The sequence below is a fragment of the Vidua macroura genome, chromosome 2, assembly GCF_024509145.1.
Source record: "Vidua macroura isolate BioBank_ID:100142 chromosome 2, ASM2450914v1, whole genome shotgun sequence".
Lineage (NCBI taxonomy): Eukaryota > Metazoa > Chordata > Aves > Passeriformes > Viduidae > Vidua > Vidua macroura.
The window spans coordinates 80244002-80267110 of NC_071572.1; the positions used below are offsets into that span (position 1 = coordinate 80244002).

Genomic DNA, 23109 nt, shown 5'->3' on the forward strand with positions numbered 1-23109 from the left:
GGACATGATATACACCTTTTACTAAGGCAATGTAGCTAGACACTGTAGTGCAGAAATAAAAGTATGACAGAAATGCAGCACAGTAACAGCAAATGGGATTACACCCATCCCAAGGCCCACACTCTGAGAAATGTGGAGTCACCAGGACACCAGGATTAAATTGCATTCATAATTCAAGTGGCTTCTTAATATGTGTATTAATATACCTACATGTGCATGCATCTTTGGACTTTTGGCATGAGAGGTTTTCAGTGGTGTATTTGCAGAGGAGGTTCTCAAAGCAAAGGAGACACTCTTTGTGGTTCAGCTGTCACACTGCATTACAGCAAATCTGACTGCAAAGGGGACACTAGTTAAAGGGACACTACCAGGGACCCGCTTCAACTCTAAGTGGCCAAAAGATGAGAAAAAAAATCTGCTTGTAGGATCCCATAGAGTGAGTGTTTCATGGTGGGACTGAGTGGTTCATGGTGTGATTTCACAGCCACACTTCTGTGTTTTTGGAAATGTTTTTCTCCACTGAGTTGTTTAGCAGGAAACCAGCACGCAATGACAGCTAGTGACCTGTAGAGTGAAAAGGCAGGAAATAATTGCAAACTTTCCATAACTGTCCAGTAATTTCCAGCAATTTCAAGGAGAAGTGTGCAGTTTATAAATTGGGTAATATTCAGACTGGTCCATATATATACACATTCATCAGTTTGTATGACTCTAGGCTGCATTAAAGCTTTGCAAATAAAATTTAAAAGGGCCATAATTACTCGTTTCTCACACATAAATGTGAAAGGGCAGTGAGAGAAACTCAGGGAATGAGTAATGCAACTATTAGCAACCTCTGGGCTGCAGGCAGGTGAAGGGGCTCTAAATAGCTGCACTTTGTTAGATGTAGCATCACCTTACATATTTTCTATTCAGACTTTCCTCCTTTGCCACTGAAATCTGAGGTGGAACACCCCTGCTTTAGTGTAGAAACTGATACTGGATAAAATATACTCCATTTGAGACCTGAGGCTTCTGTCATGAAAAGGTCTTTTCATGGTACTCACAGTGTGGGCAGTCAGGCTCTCCTAGAAGAGCCTTGAATTTTTTATTATTATTATTGCTTTCCACTTCAATTATATCTGTCAGTAAGGAGACAAGGATAAGCACATGCATTATGCTCCTTTATTTTTCCATCCTGAGAATCTCTCGCTTGATAAACCCCCTGGTCTCAAAAGGAGACAAGGGTTGGCTCTAACACTTGCTTCTCATTCTCTGTGTTTGCTTTTAGAAAAGGACCACAATGGGGACAGAGCTTTTAGTAGGGCCTGTAGCAACAGGAGAAGGGGTAACAGTTTCAAACTAAAAGAGGGTAAATTCAAACTAGGTGTAAGGAAAATATTTTTTACAGTGAGGGTGGTTAAAGACTAACACAAGCTGCCAGAGAGGTAGTGGATGCCCCATCCCTGGGAACATTCAGGGTAAAGGTAGATGGGGCTCTGAGCAACCTGGTCTGGTTGAAGATCAGCTTACTAATGGATGTTCCTCTTATTCATCATTTGGATGTGTAAGGAAAACATGGCTAAGAGGGAGATGACACAGCATCCAGAACATCTGCTAATATCTCACAGCGAATAATTAGCAAATCTTTATGCAACTTCAGTTGCTATAGAAACTATTTATCTAACACCAGTCTTACTTATTGGTATCACTGAGGAAGTAACATTACTGACTTGCTTAACAAAATCAATGATCTCAGCCAGCATTAATATACATGTGACCAGCTCTGTGAATTCGTTCCTCACTTCACATTTGTGATCTGCAGCATGGGACAGTGCACAAGTTACTTCTATTTTCATCTTTGACCCCTATTAATTAAGCAGAGCACAAAAGAGGTATGGTAGCCCAAAATCACCTAATTTCTCTTTCTGCCTCTCTGTATGGCAGAACAGTGTTGCAGTGCATGCTCTTCTCACTAAAGTATTTTTTTGAAGATTGTTTTCTTTTCCACTGCAGTACATCTACTGAGCTTTTTAAAGTATGAACTCCAGTTTTGAGCTTATGTGAGCCTTTGAATAACGTGAAAACTAAACTTTTCATTCACAGAGACCACATATTGGTCATGGTAAGGCCTGATGACTGGATGCTTTAAATGAAAGAACCAAGTATTTCGGATTCACAGTTAAAGATGGGAATCTCAGATCATGATCTTAGTCCTCAAGGGCTACTCACCTTACTGAAGTTTTGAGATAAATTTAAAGAACTTGTGCTACCCAAATTCACTGAAAATAAAGACAAGTAGGCAGCTGAGATACTGAGTTGTCTTAGAAATCTACCAGTTGATCTTGCTGCCCTTTGCTAGTGGTACTTTGGTGGCAGCGCAAAGTGCTCCATCCAAGGGTGACCAGAGTAGGCTAAGGATGAACTTAGCAAGGAGTTTGAACAAACTAGCTGCTGGGCCATGTGCAGTAACATCTTTGTGAGCATCAACATGATGAGTCAGTTCTACTGTCCCTCCCCCACAGCACAGCATCTCAATATTTGTGTAATTCCTTTCATCCCAAAGGAATTCAGAGCTCTCTACAAAGAAAATTTGGGTTGCACCCAAAAGTAAAATGTAGCCAACTTGGAACTAGAGCACAGAAGTCCTTTAATATGCAACAAGGCTAAGAAAAGGTCCAACTCAGGTAAGAAGGTGGAGAATACTTGGTACTGCAAAGGAAAAGGGTGTCCTGAGAGCTGCTACATGTATTGGAATCCAGCCAATAAAATGCAGTGCAGAATGCAATTTCTTGCACTACCTTTACATAACTAAAATTTGGTTGTGTAATGCCCAGCTGTGTATTGCCCAGCTGGACAATTCTGACTGCCCTCTCAGACCATGGAGAGAAAGGGCATATCCAGTAGCAACTTCTTTCAACTAGTCTAAGTGAAAAATTGAAGTAGATAACATCTCTGGAGATGCCTCTTTCTTCAGAGTGACTGTGAAGGCAGACTAAGATGACCAACCTAAATTTAGATATCTAACTTTAGACACCTAAATTAGGAGAGGAAATCTAATATTATCTAATTATCACAGGAAGATCTGGTTGGGAACATATTAAATATATGTCACGCACCTTTCGGTCACTGGCTTATCACCCTTTCACTGCAATACTGTGCTGCCCTTCAATGTTTGCAATTTCTTTGTTGATGTCTGCAGAAACTGCCCTGCTCCATCCCTTGTGTATGGTGTCCAAGTGGTCCCCCGTCAGCAAGCAGAGAAGTACTTGATGAAGCAAATTACACTGGCCAGTCTTCCCCGTCATAATGTTTTAAAATGAAAACTGATTTTGCAAAATTGTATTTAATTGGAAACATTGTATTTCCCACGAAGAAACCAAAATTAATAAATTCCTTTGGAGGAATCATTTTTAATGAGGTATGCTTTTGTTGAACGTTCTGTTCTGTTTAATATGTGACATCTGATGTGAATGCAGTTCCAGTTAGTACTCACATACTTGCTGTCTACAGGTGCAGGATGCCTTTTAATAGAAAAAGTGTTCATAAAGTGAGAGTATTTGAACAAGGATTTCTGAAGATCCCTTCCAAGACATTTAAATATTCTTAAATTTGAAGCAAGAATTGATGCTGACCCTGCAGAGAGATCTGCAAAACTGCTGTGATAGGAAGAGATTCTTGAGGTCAGTCTACCTGGTTTGTTGTCAGTTCTTACAGATTCTTCCACTGATCCATGTGACTCATCTCCTAACTTTCAGCTGAGAGCCCTGAAGGAGATTTGGAAGCAGATCAGCAGGTCACATCAGGACTGAATGTTTTCCAGTCCAGGAAAGGCATAGCCAGCTAAGGTTCTCTCCAGCAATCTCATCCTGGCTGTCAATGATTCATCTTCTCTAGAGCATTCTATGATCTTCTTGGCTTGGGACACGAGTAGTTCAACAGCCAGGATCTGACTGCCTCTATCTAAAAGAAAAGCTTAAATGTACACTGTCAGGATTTCAGACTGACAAGGTACATTGAAACTGAGCAAGTGCCATGGTCCAGTGTGGTTTCTCCCATTTCTCAGTTTTTATCTCCATTTCAAAAAAGGGAAGATTGTATTTTTTGAATGGTTTTGGGCTCAAAGCGTTGCCATTCCTCTTGAGCACATTGCAGGTTGCATTTTGTGGGATCTCTGCAGTTCTATGTCTCCTTGTGGAACTGGAGCTTTCCCCTCAGCATGAGTCATTCTTACATCTGTAGGCTGTCAAGAAGGGTCCTTGGACAGAGGTGTTTTTGAAAGAATTCAGACATGCTGAAACGTGTAACTGGTTACACTACAAGAGGCATTATTTAATACTGTCACCATGTCTCCTGTTGGCTGCCAGACCACCATCTGGGGGATCCTGTTCTCTGCCACCTCTGGAATTAATTTACCCATTTTATAGAATTGGAAACAAAAAGATACACTTTGTCAGTTCTTCCTCATCCAAAAAAAAAAAATTACCAGTCTTTCAGGCAAAGATTATATTGCTGTTTCATTAGTTTGCTTATTTCATGGTTTTGTGCCACAAATAATGACCCAAATTCTGGCTCTCATACCTTGCACAAATCTTCCTGTGAAAATAGCCTCACTGGGAAATGTTTTATAGAATGGTCCCATACACTCATTTTAGTCCAATCTCCAGCCTTTGCCTAGCAAATCTTGTACAAACAGTACTTTCAATGAAACAATACACTATTGATTAGAATAATAGTACAAACTGTCACCCTAATGAAGGATGACTCTAGGAGCTGAACACATTTAATATTATAAGCCTATTTTAAAAATTATCACCTGAAAATCTTTATTAAGAATTGATCCCTTTTCCTGGGAAACACACAAACATAGGATTCATGCTTTGTTTATCGCTGAATTGTTTTTCTGGTACTGTTACTATCCACTTAGATCTACACAGAACCCCTGGGCTGTTCCAAGAGAAAAGATGCTCTCAGCAAAGTCTGTACCCCCTGCAGAGAATGATACACATTTCTCTTGGATGACCACTTGGAACAAGTGGTGGAACAAAAACGTGGAACAAAAGAGCATGAATCCCAGAAAAGGAGCAATTATTACATTGCTTTTAGATTCATTATTCAAGAGACTTCTCAGTTGCCTAAATAATCTCATTATGCAATTTTTTCTTTCATCCTCATTTGTATGTACCTCTTTGAGTTCATTCAGACTCATTATAAGCCATGAGGTCAAAGAGGAAAAAATTCATGAGACAGCAGTTACCATTTGAGAAGCATCTGACCAAAACTGCCCAAGTCAGAACTTCAAGGGTGGCCTGAGGACCTGTGCAGTGCCTTTGCTGACCAGTATCAAAAGGGTTTTTTTTTTTTGGCAATGAGAAGGGAGTATAATGCATTCTTACATGCATGCAAACAAACAAACAAACAAACAAACAAACAAAACCCCCAAAACCCCAAAACAAACAAAAAAAACCCACAAACAAACAAACCCCAGTATTGGCAAGAAGATCCTGATTCTTTATGGAAAGAATAACAAGAAAAAATTCTAGTTCTTGTCTGAATTTAACATTGTATAGCACTGCTTTCAGCCATTCATGATGCAAGGCATCTGCTCTGAGGAGCTGCAGCTCCTTTTCATAGTCTTAGATAAAACCAGGCAGAGAAGAAACAAGTTGTACTTGCCCTTGTCATCTTATTGCTGCTTGAAACACCAGCAACCAAATTCTGATTTCCAAGAAAAACTAAATTATCTGTAAAGATGTCCATCATCAGAAAAATATCATGCTTGGCACATGCTCAGCATTTAAGATTGGAAAAACAAAGTCCATTCAAGCAAGTAAAACAAGACTAGAACCTGAGTCTCTCTGGTGTCCTGAGGCCAATCTTAGTGTTAAATTGTTACTATGATACTTGTCAGGCTTCTCATCAGACCAGCAGTACTCTGCCATACAATTCCTGGCCACAGGCTAGAGGTCAGTTTGGTCAGGCACCTCCTCAAGAGGCCAGCTGGGAGCAGCCCTGCGGAGAAGGACTTGGTGGTATTGCTGGATGGAGAACTGAATATACTCCCAGCCCAGAAAGCCAACTGTGTCCTGGGCTGCATGCAAAGCAATGTGGGCAGCAGGGCAAGGGAGGGGATTATGTCCCTCCTGAAAACCCACCTGGATCCAGCATCCTGCTCTGGGGACTCCAGCACAAGAAGAATGTGGACCTGCTGGAGTGGATCCAGAGGAGGCTATGAAGATGATCAAAGGGCTGGAGCATCTCTCCTACTTAAGACAGGCTGAGAGATCTGAGGTTGTTCTCCAGGGAGACCCTGGAGCCAATACAAACTTAAGAAGTCTGGGTCCTGGGTTTAGAAATCCCAGGATGCTAGGGAGCTGCATCACAAACCCCACCGGACCTGCTGCCTCCCTCACCATCATCTTAGGCTACAGACAATTTCTAACATTGGGCAGGAGTCTCACTGGGTTTCTGCCAACATAAACATAGCCACCATGCTCTGAGGCACAGAGCCTGCTGTGGATTCAGTGAGTGCTGCATCAATAAAAGCACCTCTTGAAGCACAAAGATATCAGGAAATCCCAGAATTGTACATTTTGGAAACTGGGGGATGTGCTAAGGATTGCTGTTCTTAGTCGTATGCCAGGGCATCTGCTATGAGCTACTGTTAGAAACAGGGTGAGGGGCAAAATGAAGATAGATTACAAAGTTCTTGGGGGAAAAAAGAATCTTGAAAGTTGATAGCCAACTTTCATTATATTCTTTTTAAGGAAAAACCTCCAAACAACTATTCTGCACATCCAATCTTGTGCTTTTCAAGCACTAAGACCAGCACTAATGGTTGGTATGACCATTCTAGTGCTTTTATGCAAAATGACATCATCCTGCTTGCAGTTGGCAAGAGGAAGGACTGCAGCTGGAGCTACAGGGCTCCTCAGGAGCAGGCCAAAAGAAGGAGATGCAACCAAATTAGTGCTGACTCTCAGATGTAGCCTTGAGCTACCTTCTGGCACACAACAAGGAGCAGAGCCCCACCCTGTATCTTCTGCACAAAGAGAGCTTCTCCAGCTGCATCTTACTGAAACTGCTGTGGTTCATCTGGCATAGGTAGAAAAGCCCAGACAAAAGCCTAGAGCAGAGGGCTTTGTGACATCTGTAACTGCATTACCCCAAAGGATTTGAACTCATGGTAATAAAACCCACAGTGATCCCTAGCAGCACATCTGGAGCTCAGTCATTCCTCAGTAGCAGAAAATCAAGCTAATGAGACCTAAATATTGTTCCTTGACTTAAAATATCGTCCAGTGTCCTAAAGCAGATTACAGATGCTGGCTGATGATCTTATCTCACATCAAGCCAGGACAATGGACAGCTGGGGTGGCTCTTCCCATCACCATCACTTCTCCCTCATGAATGGTGTCAGAGTCCCTCTGGCCACGGTAACTGGGGTAAATGGGCAAGGAGAATATCCACCTTGTGTTCCATGAGGGTTGGATGTGGTCTACATGATGCCCAGGGCACTAGTGACAGTGTGCAGGCCTCCTAAGAGACACACAGATGCTAGGGAGTGACTTTGAGTGTTAGTAGTACATGTAGTAGACGGCTTTTTTGAAGCCTGTCAGTGCCTAGATACTGGTGCTTAGAAAATAAAGTCTAATCTTTCAGGATCAATTAGTCAAGTTAACCAGAGCATGTGAAGAAATAACATGGGGGCATACCTGTACTGGTGGTTTTGTTTCTGGAAAGTGCTGGTGAATTTGTGATCCATGACCCTGGAGAACTGCTGGAACAGAGGTGGCTTCTTTTCAAAAAGAAGATTGTTGAAGAGCACATGAAACCTGGCTTGGTATGTTTGTGGGTAAAAAGTACTGGGAAGGCATTAGGCAAAGAGAAATCAGGTATGCAACATACACAAGGAAAAAGAAACTCAGTAGAGGTATCTTTATTTTTCCATCTGAGAAACTGAACACTTGATCTCCTGATGCCTTTTGTGCTCTGCCTTATGGCACAGGCTGACAGAAAGCTTGCTCCCCTGGTCACTCTGTTAATAAGCACTCCTGGGAAAGGAAAGGGGAGTGAAGTTATGACAGGTTAATGAGGCTTCTGTGACACGGTTTGCTGGCATGGGGAACTGCATCTCGTAGAGTCTCAGCCTCGCACATTCCACATCTACCAGCCAGCAACTGAGGCTAGAGCTCTAAACGGAGGCTGGAGTTTTGGGACAAGTCTGGCCCCTTGGAGCATGATGAAAGCTACACACGCATTAATTTGATGAGATATTCACGCCCCAGAAACTCTGGGGTTTATTGCGATTATAGTCCTTGGACACTTTAGGTGAATACTTATTTCAGCCTAAAGAAATGTACCAGGTTAAGAGCAAAACTGACTTGTCCTTTGCCACAGTAACTGAGCAGATGGAAAACTGAAGCAGTGCATTTTCCCATGTGAAGCATATTGCTGCTCACTGTGAGAAAACCGCAATTTGTCAGGCTACTTCATTCAGACACAGGCTCAATGGGCCAAATCTTGCATGTAGCTGCTTCCCAAGAGGAGCAAAAGGCATAGCTTAGAGCTGTTGTTAAAGAGCTTAGTCATTTCACATATTTTAGGTGAAAGAGTAATGAATGGTGGTTTAGGTAGCACGAAAACACAAAAATTTATCCAGCTGTTCCAGAAAGAGCTTTTCTTCCTAAAATTGAGCAGGGTACCCACACTTTATTTCAAAATATTGGAACTGCTAACTCTGAAGCCTCTGGCACACACCTCATTTCATTACTAGGTGAGTACTATGAGACCAGGAGTCCTTTCTACTGACTCTATGGGTCTCCAGAAACAGAAATTTAACATCTGTTTGATATTATTATTCCATTAGAAGATTAAATCTTCACTCCCTTGGCTTTTTTTGTGGGCTCCAACACATTCCACTTCAGTGACAAATGTCCCTTGAGCCAGCAGTGCTTTGATAGGGTGGGAGGTACCTCTCCAGAGGAACTGACAAATGGTTTCCATAAGAAGTTAAAGTACCCTCAGGAAGTAGACAGAATTTCTGCATGAATATCAAGATGAAAAGGAAACCCCCAAATTACAAGGGATTTGTGGCAAAAACCCCAAAGGTTCCTCCCCAAGTAACTGAATTTGCATGTGACATTACAGACTTGCATAAGAGATTGCAGCAGCTCATACTCACAGGTTGCCTCAAAAGTGGAAGCAGGCTACAATAAAGCAGCACGTTCTTGACCTTCTGAACAATTTCTGCTTCCTTTTGTAACAGAAGTGAGAGCTCCTACTGGGTTGAATCCAATCATTCCAGTGGAAATTTGAGACCAAATGAACCTGCTTCATATGAGTTTGCCAAACCCAGGCTGATAGCAGGATTATTCACTAGCCCAGACTGCATAAGGATCACACCCCTACAATGCTTTAAAGTATGCTGGTGGTCAGAATGATAATACAGTAATGGCTCCTTCTGCTCTAGGATCTCCAAATACTTTACAGATGTGAATGGAGAAGTGCAAAGCAGAATTTCCCAGCCCCACTTTGCTGAGAACTTTCAGGGGCCTTACTGTGTTCAAGGAATTCATCCTGGTTAAGGGAAATAGAAAAGTGAGGACAGGGGCCCCAGGAACTTGATTACCAAGTATTGGATGAAAGCATTAGACATGACTTCACAGCCTCCCAAGATAAGAGTTCATTGTTTCATGGTCTTCTCCCTTCAATGTGGAGATTAGCTCATGGAAACACAGGAAAATAACAGCCAATCCTTCCTCTCCAACAGCAAGCATGGAAAAGGCAAATTGTCTTTAGTGGGTGCAATGAGCTTTGCATTTAAAACCACAAGCATAAATCTCAGAGCCAAATTTATGATGGCTGAGACCATCATCTGCTTTCTCATTCTATCGTTCCCATTCTATTATCAACCCCAACACTGCAATAGCCCCATGGTCTTCTGGCCAGAAAAAAAAAAGCAGGTTAGGGTTTCCCTGAAGGATTAATTAGTGACTATAATGAAAATAAACAAAACCCCCACAAATCAACCCTGATGACTCTTAAATAGTTTCTACTTGTCTCTTGTGATTTCCTAGTTGTGTTTTACCAGCTTTCTGGCCTCTAAGAATTTCTTCCCACTAGATAATGCACAAAGCATCTAACATAATATTACAATGTAATCGAATGACATTTCAGTCAAGATTCTTTATCAAATATAAAGAAGGTTCAGCTGTGACTGGTAGTCCTCTGCATTTCTGTCTCTATTTCCTCCACCCACAGTCAGCTGGGCACTCATACCATGTGTAAACCCATCCTTCTCAGTGGATGGGGAGGTGCTGTGTCAGACACTGCTCATGGTGCCTCCTGCCTCCAGGGGGACAGGGAACTGTGAGGTGATGACACATGTACCACCCACTCCCTCCCCTTCGTGCAGGAACACACACACACATACAGCTGCCTGGAGACACAGAGGGAGGGTCAAACATAGCTCCTTCACTGGGAAGAAAAGACAGGCAGCAGCTTGGCAATCAGGCAGAGACTGCAGCTCTCTGCTGCTCCTTATCAGTATCATCTGTGGCTTTAGGAAAGGCAAAAAAAGCTGCTTAGGAGCTTGTAGTTTTCCAAATATGGGTCTTTTTTCCTTAACAATTGTCCTCACATTCCTTCTTATGATAATCTCCTTGGATCTTCATGGAGAGTTTAATACATTTTCTTTTATTTTTCAGAGAGAGTGGTGCACAGGGCTGAGGTGGTAGTTCTGCTCTTCCATATTAAACTTCCTGGTACATCAGAGACCCTCTATCCCACTTAGTGAGTATGAATGGAAGTATGCAGCTGGTCTGTCCCATACTTATAATCCTGTCCTTCTCACTCCACAGGCTTAAATACCAGCAGGAAAATTCCTATTTTTGACAAAGCCATAGAGAGGCAGTCTGCAGACTCCACACTGTGTGAAGGAACATGCCATTTCCATTTAGATGATTTCCTTCACAATGGCAAGAGCTAGAAACTTCCTTTCTAACGTGTAAACAAACCAAAGTTTAGGTTCTGACTATGCTGAATGAGGCTCATAAATACATGACAGAGGCCAGATCCAGCCCACAGGACATATGTTTGACACCTCTGGCCTATGTGGATAGGAAATGCTTATAGTCAGTCCCATTTCAGTTCTCTGAAGACAAATATTTTTGACACAGAGTGCTCAAGCATAAAGAGTCATTTGCAGACCACCCAGGAGACTTGCATTGAAATGACCTTCCTTTGCTTGGATGATCAATTATACTGATGTTTATTTCAGGAGTTGCAACATTTGTTCTTAAATGGAAGCAGCCCGGAGGAGGCATGTATATAACCCCACTTACTTGTTGGTAACTGCCTGCATAAACTCATCAATCAGTTCGTCGTACTGCTTCCCACGAACCCTCTTGTGTTTCAGTCCAATATAGAGTGGATCATTCAGGAGAGCCTAGGACACAAAGCAATTCTGTTGACATCGTCTCTTCTGTGGATGGACAGAGATTTATGTGCCAGCCTACCAAAAATTTTTCTCTGATGTAGTCATGTTACTTTTACTTACTATGCCAGCTCACACGTCTCCTCCCAAGCAGGAAGTGTTTCCGTAGGAAGCTATGGCCTATCTTTTAGCATAAATAAAGTCAGAGGGATGCAACAGTTCTTGACTGCCATAGGAAATGGAGTTCTGCATCTCCAAAACAGCTCCATCACAGGCTCTCTGCCAAAGTGCCTCACTCCTAGTGAATATAACTGACCCTGTGTGGGGGTGTTCACTGTGCATTCACTTCTTAATTTTGCACGGAGGGCAGGACAGCTGTTGACCATGAACAGTGCTTTGTGCAATGAAGACCACCTGATGTAACTTGAAATGATGTGTCATTTAGGCCTTTTAGGTGACAGCACAGAAGTGACCACAATCATTGATCTGATGGCAGAATGTTCCCAAGACCTGCAACTGCCTAGCACACATCTCAGTTATCTGGCAGGTATACAGTCAAGGTATTTTCATATAACAGATTAATTTATATTTTAGTTCCCAACAGGAACATAAAATCAAGCCATTCCTCCAACCAGTCCAGTAGGTATTAAATCAACATCCATAAGCCACCTAAAAAGGATTGGATCAGCATGGCAATTGCAGGACAAACACTGGCAGGAGACAGGTGGGTCAACACCTCTGAGAATCACGGCAAAGGAACTCTACTTCCCTTCCAATTTCAGGAACTGAACTATCCACATGAGGGGAAGATGAGCCATCTCAAACTTATTGTCCTGCAGCCATATAGTCCTAAATATTGGCAGGTATGCTAATATCAGATCTGTTTTTACAGCCACAGCTGTTTTCCCTTAGAAGGAAAGATGAGTTTTTCCTGTGAGATTGATACATTAGAGCTCTGCAGGGCCACAAAACAGAAAGAGACCCATTTGCATAATTTCACTGATTGCTCCTACAGCACCACGTGCACTGGGCCCTGTTCATGGTGCGCAAAATTCTGCCACAGACAAGCTGAGAAATGCCAAGCTCTGAAAAGAGACTGATTTGCTGAAAGTATATACAAAGTATTATGGACTGTCAGAAGGAGAAGCTGGCAACTGATGCTAAAAATATAATATAACGTCTGTATTTACTGAGGTTCATGTGTTAGCAACACAGTCACCCTTGGCTCACCAGATGTTATGGGCAGAGATGAACAAGATGAATGACTGCAAGAGGTATCTTATTTATGCACTGATAAATGAGTTTACTTATGGGGCGAGATACTCCTAGGATGTGCTTAGGGTTCAGTTAATCTGGGTTTATGCACAAGAGAAAGCCATTAAATAAATAAGCAAACAAATTATTTATATGGGGAGGAAATACATTGTTCATATTGCTGGAAAACAGTGGCTTCTATATCTTAAACCCCAGATGTGGAAATTGTCATCACAGAGAAGTTCCTAAAAACATAAATTACATCTAATCTTGGGCAGAAGAAAAAGGGTCCAATACTGATTTTGTAAGTCCCTTTTTCTGATGCCATCTGACCCTTGCAGAGGCCTAAAAATCATTGGTGCCACTTTGGATTTTAGTGTCCCCTGTCTGCTGAGACAGAAACAAGATGGACTTGCACTATCAGATGCTTTTCATGAGAAGGGCACTTTTACCCAGGTTCTTCTGGGAAAAGCTCCAGCTGGGAGGCTCAAAGCACTGGTGGCGTGCAGGTCAGCACGAATGATAAGGAAGAGATGAAGGATCCAAAGTCAAGTGCAATGTTCTGTTGACTAGAGACTGCAGTAAGTGAGAGACTGAGACTTAATTCCTGCTTTAGCCTCAGAGGGTCTAAACTCAGAGTTCTCCCTTTTCAGGAAAGACCATGAATCAGGCTGAGATGAGCACACCCTGTATTCCACAAGTCCATGACAGGCCACTATGCTAAAGGGGTAGCAAAATCCTGTGTCCAGAGACCAAAGAGGTAATTGAAATTCTCAGACGTCATCTATGGGCACTGATTTTGCATTCTTTTCAAGGGTCCAGTGTGAGAGGCTTGGGGCAGGACTGAAAGGGGTGCAGAAAATCTAGCTGTCCAGTGAGCATCAGCATGCCTGAAAATGTCAGCAATAATTTGTCTTCATACACAAACTCAAAGCTCTTATACCCCAGATTTTTTATGTCCCTCAAGAAATGTGTGTTTGGTTTACACGGGGTCATGTGAAGCACAAGTACATTTTACAAAAATGGACAAACCCAGGCCATCACAAATCGCTATATGATATTAATTTTAAAAAGACATCCTCACAGATGTCCATTCTGGCATTGTTGAAATGTTTCACTTTGGCCTTTCTGCGCCAGAGTCATAAGGCAAAAATCTGCAAACAGATGGAGTCCTCTTGCTTGGTTATCATGTGCAGTAACATGTGCAATCTAACAAAACAGTGACATTAATCATTCCCAAACCACTCACCAGGGACTCTCCATTTCTGGAATATAGTCATCTCTACACAGACACGAATATCTGCCTGTTCCCTCACAATTACCAGAGGAAGAATCATTCTGGGACTTTCTGTATGAAGCCTGTCAACTCACCTTGCCATGCTGAAAGGTGGAGCTGAGCTTTCAGCTCCAGCTGGTAACTCTGAGACTCTGAGTCTTCTCACCAGGGAACCATGAGTCTATTTTGTGTTTATTTTAGTTTCCCATAAGAACAAAAGGTTCTCATGCATCAAACAGGAATTAAACTTTCCCACTTTCCTGCAGGAAACATAAAATCTGGTCTAGCCACCATCTCATCTCGGAGGTCTCCAGCTTTGTCCTCACATTTAGGGAACTGGCCCCAGTTGAGCACTAATCTTGATTCTTTCTCCCCCATGTCAGATTTATGAAAAATTGTCTTACCTCATTGTCTGTGCCAACATCCAGTAGGACAGGGAGACATTGTTGTGGGTTAACTCCACCACAAGCAGTGTACAAAGCAAGTTTTCCAACTGGGATACCCATGCCGTAACTTCCTAGGTCTCCTAAACCAAGAATCCTCTCTCCATCTGTCACCACAATAGCCTAGGAGGATCAGAAGAAACTGTTGTATGGGGTTGCCAAGGCTCTAGAAGCAAAAACAACTCCACTGTTTCCACACTGATGCCACTTTGCAGATGCACTGTTGTATTACGACACGAAATAACCCACACATTCACTTAAGATGTAAAAGAAGGAAAAGAGGAAGTTTTATTTCTGACTTTGCAATATATAGAATTCTAAAAGTGATGGTGGATTGGAGGGTGAAATTGCCACCTCTCCAACCACACTGGTTAAACTAACAGTCCATCAATTCTTTCTTCTCACAAAGAAGAATGTAAAACAATCATTACTTACATGAACAGCGCGTGAGAACTCTAGTAGAAATATGTAAACATTAGAAGGCATAGAAAACTTTTAGAAGAACTTTAAAACTTTTAAAAGAACAGGGTGACACACTGTGAAATGGATATTTGCTCCTTGTCCACAACAGCAGGTTAATTAGCTGTTAGCAACAGGATGCTACTCATTTTTGGGGGTAGAGAAAGTGTGGTTAACAGGTAGCACCTCACAGTGTGGGACAACAGCAACTCTGCTGGAGAATACTTCAATTCACTGCAGCAGAGCCCAAGCAGCATGGCTTTCTTTCTTTCTTTTTTTTTTTTTTTTTTTTTTTTTTATCCCCAGCTGTACTACAAGAAATATCACAAATGAGATCTGGCCTTGATTTTTTTCTTCTTTTTTTTTCTAGAAGAATAAAGTGTGCTTAGGAACTGCATCTGTGGAAGAAACATATTTCTGTGTCCTTCCTTATTCAACATAAACTATGCACATATTTGAACTTTTTGCTATTTGCTTTTCCTTTTGAGCCAATGTGAAGTGTTAGCAATGAGGAAGTCTCTTTTTGGGTGGGCTCCATCTGGTTTTGGGTGTGCACTCACTTCTTTACCACACCCAGAGGATGCAGTTGGGATTGAAAGGCAGTAATGGGAATAGGGAAAGCAGCAACCATATGCACTGCTACAGGTTTATCCTGAAATTAAATGGAGTTATTATTCCAACTATGCAGAGAATATTAAAACAAAATTAAGTTCTAATTAATCAAAATATTTCTCTGGAGCACTGATCCCCTTTCATACAAATAAGTGTTGTCAGGCAAATCTAAAAATCTTTCAATAGCCTTTAGATATCCATCAGAGAGAGAAAAATTCTTCAGCCTAGGATGTGCTGCAGAACTCTATAGTTACTAAAGCTCCTCAAGGCAACACTGGCAAATGAATCAGAACAGAAAATACAGCATGGGAGAAATGCATTACTATTTGTAAGAGAGGGGGAACTGGATTCACGTTTGTTTGTGGCTCTTTGGATTTGAAAAACACCCTAAAAAAGGGCACAGTTTTTGTGAGCACCTGATACACAAGGACATTAATGTTTTTATTTGCTCATGTTCATATGATCAGAACTCAACAAATAGGATGTTAATCTCTGGCTGAGCAGGGCAGATCCTTCTACCTGAAGGTAGGAGGTTAAAGCTTTAACAGTTAGGAACCTGTTTTCTACTTCCATCTGTGATACAAATTTTCTTGATGCCTCTAGTGAAGTCACTGTATAAAGGTTAGGTGTGCAGTTTATGACAGCCATCTAAATGGTTTCTAAACACATTTGACATCTGATGGGGAGAGACAGAAACCTCCAGAGGGCATCTCCTCTCTCCAGCAGCTGTTTTGAGAACAGATGAACGGGTTATTTCTCTTTGAAAAGCTCAGTTCCCTCTTCATTGGCACTGCAGAAGTACTTACAATATGGGATAGGCACTAAGTCCCCAGGCAGCTGATATTAACTGAGATGACTCTGGACCACAGGCTGTGCCCAGTTAACCAGTCCAGGTTTGCAGTGCATTAGCAGCAGGCATGTGGCCCAGCAGAGCGATCCAGAGTGCTACGCTGATCTCCAAGCTGCCAAGGCAATGCAGAGAGGCAAGTGCTGCTGTTGGAATTCCCAGTTCTCTCCACTGATTGCACGAGGTCAGTCTTTACAGGATGAACTCTACTTTGAACTTTACAGGATACTTTACATTGAGTAAACCAACAGAAAACACTCGATGGGAAGGATTTTTGACAGCCCTGTACAGCAGTAATCCTGGTGGGGATTCAAGATCCTGAGTGCACTTCTAGGGCAGGCATCCCACAGAAAGAGGAAGGAATGAAGGGAGGCAAGGCAGGATGGAAGGCCAGTGCAGTAGCTTGCACGGCAGCATGCTTATCTTTGAATAAAATACATATTTCTTCACCATCCTCACTTTGAGTGGCTTGAATTCATAGCTGCCAGGATTACACCCATCCTGTATGATTCTTTGCATTCTTTTTGCTTTAGCTGGGCCATTGTGAAGAAAAGAGTACAAGACTAAGGAACCAGAGAGAAAATTGTCAAGGGAAGGCACTCCTGAGGATGGCCAGCATTTCATCCAATATTTCTTCATGTCAGGATTCATTAGCCATCCTGGAAGAGACACAAAACCCCCACATTCCCACGTAAGTATGACCAGAAATGGTTTCTTCTCACTTGTTTTGCTTCTGGTACTATGATTCCTTCAAGGCAGCCCAGCCTTAACAGGAGGGTTGAAGGTGCGGCTCATTAGAGCTTGGCTGAAGCTTTGCTAAGCTAAGCAGAGCACCAGCACCCTTCCAGCCCTTCCAGGCAGAGGATTCAGGGTTTGGCCCAGATTTCCCATTTCTACAGTAAGCACTGTTGCCATGAAGCCCTAATGAGCCAAATCTAATGAGCAAAATGTGGGCAGCATCTCCAGGTATTTCTGCACTGTCTTTAGTGGGTGGTGTTCAATGGTGGGGAGTGTTCAGCCTTTAAAAAAAAAAACCTGGGTCCCTCCAGGGACTTAGGTGCAGTCCAGGTGCCTCCCTACTTATCTCAAAATCTTGAGTGTTCCAGTGCCTACCAGTTCAGGCATGAAGAAATCTGTGCACAAAGACACAGGGAACCGTGTGGTCCATAACAGTGAGGCTGCTAAAATGAGCTGTCTTTGTAGTCTGGAAGACCTGGAAAGTAGATAGTCTGAATCTCTTTCATGGACCATTGCCCTTCCTATGGTCTGCTTTGGGTGCCAGAGGGGCTGTTTCAACAACAGCCTCTAATCTTTCTGTGCCAGTTTCCCCATCTGTGAAAACATTTCTATTAGCCATAATGAATTCTGCTCACAGTTCTGAGCTGGAAACAAATGGAAATACTGAGTTTGTTGGACAGAACAAGGACAAAATACCTAGCCTGCCTCTCTTCTCCATGGTTCCAAACACAAGTTTGTATGACTGTGATCACTTTTTCTGAAAATATGTTTAATTCCCATTCTTTTTCCCCTTAGAAATGGAAAATGCTTGCAAGATTTTCTCAGCTGCCAAACCTTTGTTCTTGGAAGAAGCAGATGATTGACAGGGGACCAAAACTCTGTCAATAGCCATGAAAATTCCCAGGAAGATGTACTTTCAGACTGATAGAATAAGGTGAGGTGACTGGCAAGACCTGTCTTAAGTGTTGACTTCATTTCTTGCCAGGGACTTGCCCAGCCCCAAGCTCTAGTGAAAAACACTTCACAAGATCACTTTTTGGGTGGGGTGTCAGTATTATTTTCAGCTGCTGGATATCAAACATGATTTGCAGTGTTCTTGATGCTGCATGACTCACTGGATTTGGGAAGGAGTCCTACAAGCATGTTAATTACAAAGATATCTTAAAGAGCTTTGATGCAAGTTAATCACACAATTCTTCAATACACATATCTTACTTTTTCACTACGGCCCCTATTCTGTGCAAATTTATTATCATGCACATTTTTTTTCATTGACCAAGATCCTGCTACCTCTGAAAAAGTTGTTCTTGACCGCATACATACATGATAGAGTCTCTGAAGTTCCAACTTGACTGGAAATTGAAACTGAAGTTCAGCCTGAAAATTGTCTTAGGAAGAAAAACATTCTTTGCTTGTCTTTTAAACAGCCAGTTCTGTAAATGATGCCAAGCAGTTCCTCTAAATAACCCATTTTGCACCAAACTGCCTGTAATCTCCCAGTCCATAGAAGACATGCCACATACCTTAACATTTTCTTCAGGCCAAGAGTTTAGCATTGTTGCAATGTGGCCTCTGTCATGGATGGTGATAAACAATCCCCTATGAGAGGAAAAGAAAAGGAAAGAAATAGAAGAAAAATAAGCCTTGTAATAAAACTAGTAACTCCAAGATAAAAGGAAACAGGTGGACTTGAAAATGGAGGGATGTGAGCTGCTGAGTACAAAACCAGGCAACTCACAAAAATGAGACTTCAAGGGACTGCTAATAGCGAGGTAAATTCTCATTTTCAAACCAAAAGGCTCAATGTCCTTAATGGCAACTTCATTCAGCAGCCACCAGTGTTGCACATTTAACACTTGTGAAACGTCTTTGCTTCAGGGAGCAAACTCTGCCTTAGTGCAGAAGAGTTTTCTAGTTAAAACAATTTTGATAAATGCAGTGGAGGCTGATGGTTTTACCATAAGCCTTGTTACTCATTCTTTCCTGAGGAGCTTACAGCTCCTGGCCATCCAGACAGTGAAAGCATGATCCTTCTCACCCAGCTACCAGGGTCAAATATAGAAATGGCTACTCCACAGCTAGATGTTTTGGGTCACCTCTCTAGTCCACAGAATTCCAGTCCAACTGGATCAATATCTGCCATGACATTTGCTTTGATCAAGCTAAACCTGCCCTTGTGACAATGTTTCTTTTTTCCCCACGAATATCAGATCCCAGTTTTTGACATTCACCAAGTGAAAATCATGAAAAATTACGAGAAGTGAAACAGAAAATTAAATGTTTGGGTGTAACTTCAGTGTGAAGTGTTTATATGGACAATAACATAGCTGATTGCACTAAGTTGGATCACTTCTTAGTCAGAATCTGGAAGAGATAGTTATTGAAACATGTTTTAGATTTGTGGCTTATTTTTTTTTTTTTTTTGCCTCTCTGCTGTTGTTATCAAAAAGAATATCTGTAGCAGGGATTCTTTCAATACCCAGGACAGTATTATTTACGTTGACTGATCTCTGCTCTGATACTCTGGGATTTTGCTGTAGATCCTTTTAGGCTGCACTAACCCCAAATGAAGCAACCTGTCCTCTATATCTATGTCAGGGAAAATTGCTTACAGGGCTGTCTAATCAGTGCAAATCAAGGGCTCTAACTCGAGGAGTCCCCTTGGCAGAAGGATGCAGCCATTTTCCTTGCCTTGTTATCTGCTCACAAAAGCAGGAGTTGTGCCAGCAATTAGTAACAGTTGGAAGAAAGGAGAGATGCATTTTTGTTGCTTACATCTCTCAACTATTGCTCAGCTCTAGAAAGTTCAGATCCGGTCATGGTTTGGGCTTCTAATGTGAAACATTAGGGAGAAGAAGCTTGAAAACAACTTCCATTGTAAGGCCACATGAGTGTTGGATAATCAAACATAATTGGGCTACTCACTCTGGCAAGGACATATCTCACATGACTCTTCTAGGGGACAGATATCTTCCCACAGTCAACTGTGGGATTCCTAATGAAATTGCCCTTTACTTTGAAAAGAAGAAAAATAAAAGTGCTGACTTCAACACTGATCAAGTCACAATCACACAGACAGATCAGAAAGGCAAAAAAGGAAAATAACATTACATTTATTCAGTGTAATTCTTTAACACTGTGCCAATAACCAATGAACTAATCACATACACATGGCTTGCCTCAAAGGCAGTATTCACAGATGTCAATCTTCATAAAAAGGGAGTACTGTACTGCTGCCATCTATGTTTAGAAAGCAGTTATTAACTGGGAATTAAAAGCGCAAATTAGTAACATCACTGCATATATTTCAGGTTGTGATGTGCTTTTAGGAAGAATGCTATTGTTTGAAGGTAACATTTTCCATACATAATGAAGACACCTATTAAGTGTCTAGGCATGTGCCTCATACACTCACATCTCTTCAGTACTGAAGGGAGTCCACCGGCTAATAGTCCAAAGGCTATTTAACCTTTGAAAAACATCCTGAGCTCACAGCAGAAGCTGAACTCAACTGTCTACCCATTGCTGTCATGCAGCTCAATGGAACTGAGAGTTGTTTCATATGAAAGTGGAGCTACCCAATGCCCCTGGATTCTGACCCTTGATTTGGGAGGGCAGCTTGGGATTTGCCAGCAGAGAGAGTTCAGCTTGGGTCTTCCAAAATCTGATGACTATTCTCACTATGCTCCTTGGGAGTAGGACTCTTACAGTTGTCATCAGGTTGGCTTGGCTTAGATAGCCTGGTTGGTGACTGAGAACCAAGCCTGGAGAGACAGCCCTCCAGAATTTGTGTTTCCTTCCTTAATATTATGTATTTGATGCTAATTGCTCCTTACTTTACTTCAGGCAAAATCAGATGGTTTATTTTAGACTAACACCCTAATGGCACTACCAGCTTTGCAAGGGAAACCATCAGGAGGAGCAGTAATGATGATCCATGGGGAAAAGTGGGGAAAGTGACCTCTCTCAGTGACGTATCAGGAAGTGGGCATGTATCTAAGCGAGCCTTGTATTTCACTAATGCTGAATCCGAGAGCCAAGGGCTCAGGTTCAATAAAATATCTAAATTTCCAATGCCTTTAGGCAACCAGGTTGGGTAGCCTCAAGCAAGATGGTCTACTGGAATGTGTCCCTGTCCATGGCAAGAGGGTGGACTATGTGATCTCTCATCATTTCCAACCCAAACTATTCTATGATTCCATGATTATAGGAGAGGTAACAGGAAAAAAAGCTTATTTGTGCCTTTTAGAACAGCAAGGTAGAGCTCTGAATATTAAGAGGAACAGAATGGTCTATGTGGACCAGTAATAAATAAGAAACATCCAAGTGGCAACAAAATAAATTAACCTGATTTTTCTCTGGAAAAGATGCAGCCTAAGCCTTCTGAAGGAGAAATGAAATCTCAGCAACCTCATCTTTATTTTGCCTTTATCATCATGTCTGCTCCAATTCCCTTGGGATTACAGTTGATAAATTGCTTCAGAGAAACAAAAAGAAATGAAGCAGTTTTCCTTTAATCTCCTTGGCACTCAATAACAAGGATTCAATTAAAATGTGAAGCTAAAAATGTAAGTAATTTTGATCAAGTCACGTAACACAGGCATTGTGTGGGGCAGAGATACAATGTTTTTCCAGACCAGAAAACGCACCTGTGCCCAGGAACCTGCCATTCTACATGGGCTTAGTCATGCAAGGGGACAAAATTACAAGAACTAGAGCTTAGTAAAAATTAACTACCTCAGCAATTCCAATCCAGAATGTAGATGCTGTACCATTATTTCTGGTTAAATAGTAACCTTCAGAGAGCCGTTAGCTTCGTGGGGGTAATTAAAAGCGGGGAGTCCTTCAGCCTGCATTCATTAGGGTTTCAGAGCTGCAGTCTCATATTCAGTCCATTAACGTCACAGGTTTCACTACAGCTGCCTTTGGTTAAGGGGGAATTCAGACTAGATTTTATTGTGCCACTGAGCACGTCTGTAAGAGTCCAGGAAACTTCAAGGAGAGTTACAGCTTCTTAATTTGTCACTGAGGCAGTATTTCTGTCTGGATATCAGCAAATCAAGTCAAACTGCCTGAACTGGACTGCAGGATCTACCAAACTGCAGGTCACTGCAGAATCCATCAAAGGCCTTGAGTATATTCACCCACAAGACCTTTTCTCATCCCTGAGCCAGGGCCCTTATTTTTCTTTTCTGGTTTTATCCTGACTGAGTTCATGGCAGTACTCCAGGACTTATAAAGCTACACAGTGTACCATGTGAGCCATAAGAAGAATCCTGCCCTGAGCCCCAGTACTGGTTAGATCTTGTCCATCCTGATGGCATTCTGGAAGTCCCACGATGACAACAATCCCTTAACTACAAGGCTCATTATAGAAAAAGTTCAGAGACAAAGAAAACATGGCACATTTGATACCTAGAGGAAGTGGTACTAGATACTGGTGATGGCTTTTTGGAATAACATTTATATTTTTTACAAGGACATGTAGTAATAGGACAAGAGATAATAGCTCTTTCAAACTGGAAGAGGGCAGGTTTAGATTAGATATTAGAAAGAAATTCTTTCCTGTGAGGATAGAGAGGCACTGCAACATGTTGCCCAGAGAGTTTGGGGACTTGCCATCCCTGGAAGTGTTCAAGGCCAGGCTGGATGGGGCTTTGAGCAATCTGACCTAGTGGAAGGTGTCCCTGCCCATGGCAGGGAAGCTGAAACTAGATAATCATTAAGGTCTCTTTTAACCCAAACCATTCCATGATTCTACAGTTCTTTTAGACATTTGGGAAGGAATTAGTTTTAACATGCCTCAGATATTAGAAAAAAGAAATATCTGTTAATCCTTTCATTCAATAAGAAGTTGCTTCTTTAAAAAGGCTAAGTAGTGTTCCCCTTTCTGACAGTCCTGGTTAGCAATGCTGATTTGTGAGCTATTTCCCATTAGAAACAACAGTGGAGCCAGCAGTGCTATCTCTAAAGCGCTATTGTTTGTTTACAGAGAATGTTCATTCCCCAAAGCACAGAGGAGAGTGAAAAACATTATGCAATCTGTCCTCATAGTTCTAAATCT

General features: G+C 41.9%; 1 protein-coding gene across 4 annotated transcripts in view; it reads right to left on the reverse strand.

Annotated features, from left to right (window-relative positions):
* The window catches only part of ME3 (malic enzyme 3), a 118039-nt gene that overhangs the window by 16593 nt on the left and 78337 nt on the right, over positions 1-23109 (reverse strand). For all 4 annotated transcript variants that reach the window (XM_053970966.1, XM_053970962.1, XM_053970965.1 and 1 more), the window contains exons 4-6: positions 18569-18644; positions 14351-14512; positions 11325-11428 (exon numbers count right to left, since the gene is read on the reverse strand). In XM_053970966.1, coding sequence (XP_053826941.1) covers positions 11325-11428; positions 14351-14512; positions 18569-18644 — 342 coding nt within the window. The remainder of the gene's footprint in view (positions 1-11324; positions 11429-14350; positions 14513-18568; positions 18645-23109) is intronic.